Below are 7,500 nucleotides of genomic sequence, written 5' to 3'. Positions count from 1 at the left end.
GTGCTTTATTGCAAGTTGTATTATTTGATGAAAAGTTTTATTTTGTTCTTGGTGTCAAAAATTTATTTTTTTCTTTCTTTTTTCTTTTTTATATGTCTGTTTAGTTAAATTTCAGATTTTGTTTTTGGGGGGGTTTAGTTAATTTTCATAATTAGCTTGATGTGTTTGAGTCCAAATTTTGTTCTCTGATATGTCTAGATTCCAAATACTGTTCATTTGATGTCAGGATGTATTTTGTTCTCTGATATGTCTAGATTCCAAATACTGTTCATTTGATGTCAGGATGTATTTCTTTTGGGATGTCAAGTTAGAATTCAGATTTTTTCTTGATGTCCAGAGAAGTTTTAAGATTTTTTACCTGCTATGAAGTTACATTTACAATTTTATTTAATATGTCAGGTTGATTTCAGTCATTAGTCTTGGTGTTCAGATTTCGTTCTTTGAGGCCCAGTCAGATTTCAGATTTGATTCTTTGATTTTGATTTTCTCTCTGATTGGTGTTCAGATTTCGTTCTTTGATGCCCAGTCAGATTTCAGATTTGATTCTTTGATTTTGATTTTCTCTCTGATTTCAAACTAGACTCCTGATTTTGTGTATGGGGGAGAATGTCAAGTTATGTATAGGGAACAAAGACCAAAGTTTTTGGAACTGAATCAAGGTTCTAAAAAGTGATAAGTAGAGGTTTAACCCTGTGTGCAGTGTCCTTTCTGTGCATGTTTAAGTATCTGTGTTGAATGTGATTGCAAAAATGATGTCTTCTGATCACTTCCCATTCTGGAAAAGGCGTTGGAACTGAATGTACACTTATGCGCACTTAATGGATATGTATGTGCATATGTGAATCTGTATGTATACTTTTGCACACATGTGGATCTATATGTATACTTAGGTACACAGATGGATCTACATACACTTTTCCATGTTGTTGTTTCTCTCTCTCTCTCTCTCTCTCTCTCTCTCTCTCTCTCTCTCTCTCTCTCTCTCTCTCTCTCTCTCTCTCTCTCTCTCTCTCTCTCTCTCTCTCTCTGTCTCTCTGTCTCTCTGTCTCTCTCTCTCTCGCTCTTTCTCATCATGCTGTTTTTCCTCCTGCCTTTTCCTTTTGTTAACTTCATCCAGTATGTGCCTTGTTCTTTTGCTTCAGAATGTGAACAGGAGTGAATGAGATGAAAGTGATTTATACCATTTAGAAATGTCTACAATTTTTATTCATATTCTTATCTGATTTGCCTTTTTTGTTGCAGTTGAATGATGTCAAATAACTAGATTTCTATATGGAGAGAGACATTGTTATAGACAAATAAACCCACTGGTGCTGGGGAGAGAATTGTTGTGTCCACACTGAGTTTAGTTTATTCATTGAGGTTACACATAGATGACTCCAATAGTCCCCTGTTTATTCTTTTCTTTGATTTTTGGAAATATTTTACATAATTTCATATTAGTTTTGTTAATAGTACTGTAATAATTATAATGTCAATAAGAGTAATAACATCAATGATATTAATAGCATTAGAAAAAACAATTTAAATCCCACAGAACTGAAGGGACGGGGAAATCAGGCAAGGTCGTGTAGACTAGTATTGGATTTCTTGGCGGCAGAGCACTTGTAGATCCATCTGTGCGTAGATGCATTTCACAAGACGGTACCACAGACGACATCTCATTTCCCGGGTGACAGTGGGTTGATTAGTTTCTTTGGTTCATAGAGAGTGATTTCATGAGCTAAGTATTTGTATATACCTGGAATCATTTGTCTTTGGCATGAGTTGAATGAACAAGATGTCAGAAACTTTTTTTTTTTTTTTTTTTTTTTTCTATGTGAAGTTTTTGTTTTTATTTATTTATATTTTTTTCTTCTTCTTTTCTTAAAATTTATTCATCGAAAGAAGTAAATAATGCTGTATGTAAACCAAGTCACAATGAATTTATCTCCACTTGTAGGATAGTATAAAGGTTATATTGTACAAATGCAATAAAGTACGTTAGCACATGTTTATATATATATATATATATATATATATATATATATATATATATATATATATATATATTATTTATATATACGTATGTATATATATAAATATATATATATAGATAGATAGATTGTATTGTTAACAATATTGGAAGTTTATTTGTCTCTAAGCTTTATGAATTCCATACAATATTGCAAGAAAATGACAGACATATATATATATAATTTTGTTTGTTTTTAAAGTGAAGAATCACACAAATTTTCATAGTAAAGAGAACATAATTATATTTGTGGGATTAAATGCATAATATTTTTTCACAGCTAATTGTAGGCTTCAAAGTGCCTTTTTTTCAGTGCAGAGTTTCAGCACTTCATGCTCATATTGTATGTATATTAAGCATATGTCATAATCTATAGGAATAAAATAATTAAGATGAAATTTACTACGAGTTTAATTTCAATGTCCTTTGGGGAATCTAATTACTGTGGGATTTTCCTCTTCTTTTTATGATGATGAAAGTTGAGTGATGTTCCATATAAAGATTTTTTTGTGTGTAAAGCATATCCAAAGTGATTTTACACTCAGACTTCCCAATAACTGGGAGGTGTAAGTTTTTGACTGAAAGTACTTTACAAATAACACTGTGTTTGATATCACATGGGAAATCAAGACCACTAAAATTTACAAATTACAGTGAAAATAGAATGTGTGATATAAGCATTAACATTAATGGAGAGATGGGACACTGTTCTTAACATTGGATAGAAGGTAGTTTCTGAAGCCTTTACATTATTGAAATGTGGCACCGTACAGCTGTGCCACCTAATCAATTGCCAAATGTAAGCAGTCTGTGTGTAATAAGATTTCCTAGGATGATAATATCCCAAAGAAATATGTGAATGCAAGGTATCTGTAAATTCCACATTATGTACATGTTTTCTGACAGGCAGAAGGAAATGAAACTCCTCCAAGATACACCATTGTTTGCCTTAACAAGAAATGAAAATTCCCATGACTTGAGAGGAAAAATGTGACAAAACATACTGCTGTGCCCCACTACTCTACCTTCCAGACTAGTAGTGCAAAGTACTAGTTTTGTGCATTTGTCTTCAGTGCCAATGTCAGCACCTGTGTCAGTCACAACATTAGCAACATATCTATAACCAGTTGCTTATACTAGTCCAAAGAAAAGCCTAGGATGTAATCACAGGTTCAAAAAGCTACAATGTTGGGAAAAGTTTAGTCCCTGGAAGAACAAATGCAGTCACGCCCTCGACAAGCTCCAGTGAAAATAGTCAAATGTTAACTAATGGTCCAAAATATAATCTCTAATATAAAACTTTGGGCATTTAGTCTGAAGAAATAGTTTTTTTTTATATGAATAGTTTGCTCCAGTGCAACCCTTGAGAGGTGTACTTCATGTTCCACTCACGTAGGAATAAGGCCAGTTTGGGTAGATGCTTAAATGCCTTCCCTATCTTTTTTTCTTCTTTTTTTCTTTTTTTTTTTTCTTCTTTTTTAAATAAGATCCATAGCTTGCTCTGTAAATAAACTGGCCAAGTCAAACATCGTAAACAAAATCTGTATATGGGTTACAGTGGGTGAATTACATTTCCAGTGTAAGAACATGAACAAGGTTATGTTCTTCAAAAAGGATTGTTATGTAAAGGATTTGATCGAAACACCGAGAACTGTGAAACACATTTATTTGTGCCTTTTATAATTGGTTATTAAACCAAAATGTATAGTAACAAATTCTGAATAAATATGACTCTTTTATTTTCCTTATTCACTGTCTTCAACTCGGCCTCGCTACAAGCGTCTCTCCAAAGTGAAAATGTTTGCATAACAAACAACCACACAATTATTTATCTAATAATAAACACCAGAGAATCCAAAACATTCAGGAAGTAAAAATTTTATTCAAAACATGAAAGGTCTTTTACAAGATGTTTTTCATCATATCTAATGCGAGTTGAAGCACCATAGACCCAGTACTTGGACTTACCTGAACCGCCTCGGCCGAGAAAAAGGATACTCATGAAATTCTTGAATGTATTCTAAAACAAATACATGTCAAGCACACAACAGTATATAACATATAACATGGATATTTACAAATCGTTATTGTTTTACTTTCATGGTTTGTTTGTCTGTTTTATTTTACACTTTTTACACACACACACATATCGTTCTTTCTTTTAAACTACCTATACAAAAGACATATAAACGTGTTGGACTTAATGAGGTAGTTTCGAAACGAGTCGCCGCGGCCAGGCCCCGCGCGGCGCCCGTCAACGCAAATCGGCTCAACGTAAATTTAAACCTGAGCTTAGTTGGTTATAAGCTGGATTTGTACACAAAAAATGATTTTATATACATGCATATGTATGTATATATATGTATGTATATAATGTACACACACACACATGTATACATATATATATATATATATATATATATATACATGTATACATATATACATATACACATGTATACATACATATTCACACACACACACACACACACACACACACACACACACACACACACACACACACACACACACACACACACACACACACACACACACACACACACACACACACACACACACACACACACACACACACACACACACACACACACACACACACACACACACACACACACACACACACACACACACACACACACACACACACATACACACACACACACACACACACATACACATGTACATATGTATGTATACATACATATATATATATAAGTATGTATATACATAAATATATATACATATATATTTATTTATATGCCCGTTTGTCTGTTTGTTTTATGGTGTATGTATGTGTGCGTGTGTGCGCGCGCGTGCGCGCGTGTGTGTGTGTGTGTGTGTGTGTGTAAATGCATATGGATAAATATAAATATATATATACACACACACACACACACACAAACATACACACACACACACACACACACACACATATGTACTCAGCATATTGACGTTGTTTTCTCAAAGAACCTCCCACCCTAATAAAGAATAATAATTAAAAAAAAAAAAAAAAAAAAAAAAAAACTGAATTCCAAAGAAGAAATATAAGATTCGACATCTGGCTGTAAAAGTAAGTTACACATGAGAAAGAAAAAAACATTACCTTCAACACGAGATGCGACTGAAAATATCGTTACAGCACCAAAGATATGGTTTTGTGGTTCAGTAGCAACTTGCCAAAGATTCCGTTGTCCAATTACATGCATGTGAGTAATAACCCAACAGATATATTATTATTGTTGTTGTTAAAGGTATGATATGCATACATGCAGGAGATTACTCTTTCTTTCTTTTATCTGTTAAAGAATGGTAACTTCTTTTTTTTTTTCTTCGTGAATCGTTGGAATAACACCTTAACACGGATGTTGTAAACGATGGAACAGTAATTAACATGTAATGATAAAATGTTTTTTTATTACTGTATTGGTAGATATTTGCACCCTCGACGCCCATGCCAAAAATGGCCATTGTATATTACTCCGAAATCATCATTGACTAAAAAACACATTTGATTTGGGAATGACTATTGACGGCCGCGAACACCAGAAGTAGTCGAATGGCGGAGGCGGAAAAAGTCACGCCTAACTTCCTTGCTTTCCTGACGAGAAATGCGATGGATCAAAATTCTGATACCGCGTTTCATATCGGCTTATCATGACATCTTGGGTTACATATCACTCTTAAAACACTTAAATGCAATCTAACTTTGCACCGAAGTTTGGAATTCATCGACAACTGCATGCTTAGTGGCCTTATTGTAACAAGAGGGGACAGAACTGGAATGGAAACTGGATTATGTAGTTTAATTCACAGTGGAATGATTCCTGTTGCAAATACCAAGTCCTGAATATCTGCATATAACACAGCAAAGATAAAAAGAGAAAATAGTATATATTAATTAATGAAAAAAAAATTGTATATTATTCCCGATCCATGATTAGTTCAACACGTTTTAAGTTCACTTTCTCTATTCCAGCGTCATTGTGGAAGAGAGATTGTGTCAGGGATATGTACTGACCAGCAAAGGGAATCAGCAAAGCACCTATTGTTTTACCCACACTCTCCAAGAGCACAGCTTCCAGGTGAAAAGGAATGCACACTGAACCTCCGTGGATGGCACTTACACAGCGTCCTTCTGGAAGAATAGTTTCGTCCTACCCATGGTTCAGTGAAAGCAATGTTCCTCGCACACTCTGCTTTCACCTCCCGCCCTCTTCCTTCTAGGCTGGAGCTGCGTCGGCGAGCAGCGAGCACTCAGCCGCACCCGAGATGGCGTGCCACGGTGACCCACACCACAATGGACTTGCGGTGGTGGCATACCCGCTCTCAAATCAGCAGAGGTGGAGGCTGCTTCTCTGAGTAGTGGTGGTAGTGGTGGTGGATGTGCTGGTGGACGTGGTGCAGCTGCTCCTTGCAGGCGCCTCCGCCGCCGACGCCGATCCCACCGCTGCCACCAGTGTCTGGCGACGCGGTTGACGTGGGGGAGTCGAGCAGCGAGCCTCTCTCCAGCCAGGCCACCACCTGCGCCATGGCCCTCGCGTGGTCCGCCTCCCTGTGCCGGTGCTTGGTGTGGTGCGGGGACACCTCGCCCCCGCCCTCGTGCTCCAGCCGCGCTGATAAAGCTGGCTGCTGCTCCTGTTTCAGCTGTGGGCTCTCACTTGCCTGCTGCTGCTGCCCGCGACTCGATCTGGCAGACCTTCCCCGCGGCGACGACCTGTGGGTGTCCCCCGCGTCAAACGACCTGGACCTGTGGTGGTGGTGGTGGTGTCGTGGGTGGTGGTAGTGCGGGTGGTGGGGAGGGCCCGGGTGGGCGTGGTGGGGCGCCGGCGGGGAGGGCGGCTGGTCCGGCGTGTTGGAGGGCGGGAGCGGCTGGAAGGTCTTGTCGAGCAGGTGGTAGCGGAACACGTGCGGCGAGTCGTGCGAGAGGTCGTGCGAGTGCGACCGGTTGTGCCGTCGACAGGGGCCCGCCGTGGAGGGCGCGGCGGCGGAGGGGCCATGCGTGTGGTTGTGGAAGTGCGTGTGGCGACAGGGGCACTCGGGCTCCAGCAGCCGCGCCTTGACCTCGGCGGGGTCCGGCGGCGACCCCGAGTGCTCGCAGCCGCAGCCGTGCCTGCGGCGCCTCCGGCTGTGGTGGTGGTCGTGGTGGTGCAGATGGTCGCGGCGGCGGTGGAGCGGCGTGTAGTACAGGTTATTCTTCTCCATGTTGGCCTGGATGATCTGCAGCAGTTCGTGGCGCTGGAGGGACGTGGAGCGCCGCCGCGTCTTCCGCCTGCGGTGGCCGCGGCCCGGGGCGGCCTTGCAGGGGTCGCCGCCGTCCTCCGCCTTGCCGGTGTCTCCAGGCGCGTCCTGCTGCGGCTGCGGGGGGGAGTGGGGGCTGGGGGCGGGGTGACCGCGGCCCCGGCGACCCTCCGGAGCCACCGTGAGCTTGACCCTGATGGTGCGGGAGCCGCTGGGCGGAAGCGACAGCG

At 40.3% G+C, this 7,500-nt stretch overlaps 1 protein-coding gene across 1 annotated transcript in view; it reads right to left on the bottom strand.

The window, feature by feature from the left end:
• Nucleotides 1–4,873: 4,873 nt before the first annotated feature.
• The window catches only part of LOC125034068 (protein naked cuticle homolog 1-like), an 11,245-nt gene continuing 8,618 nt past the window's right edge, over nt 4,874–7,500 (bottom strand). Inside the window, exon 4 of the mRNA XM_047625710.1 lies at nt 4,874–7,500. This exon is cut by the window's right edge and continues 46 nt beyond it. Coding sequence (XP_047481666.1) covers nt 6,359–7,500 — 1,142 coding nt within the window. The 3' untranslated portion in view covers nt 4,874–6,358.

This window comes from Penaeus chinensis, chromosome 17 (genome assembly GCF_019202785.1).
Source record: "Penaeus chinensis breed Huanghai No. 1 chromosome 17, ASM1920278v2, whole genome shotgun sequence".
NCBI lineage: Eukaryota > Metazoa > Arthropoda > Malacostraca > Decapoda > Penaeidae > Penaeus > Penaeus chinensis.
The sequence above is the reverse complement of the archived record's forward strand: the minus strand, read 5'-3'. Positions and strand labels throughout refer to the sequence as shown.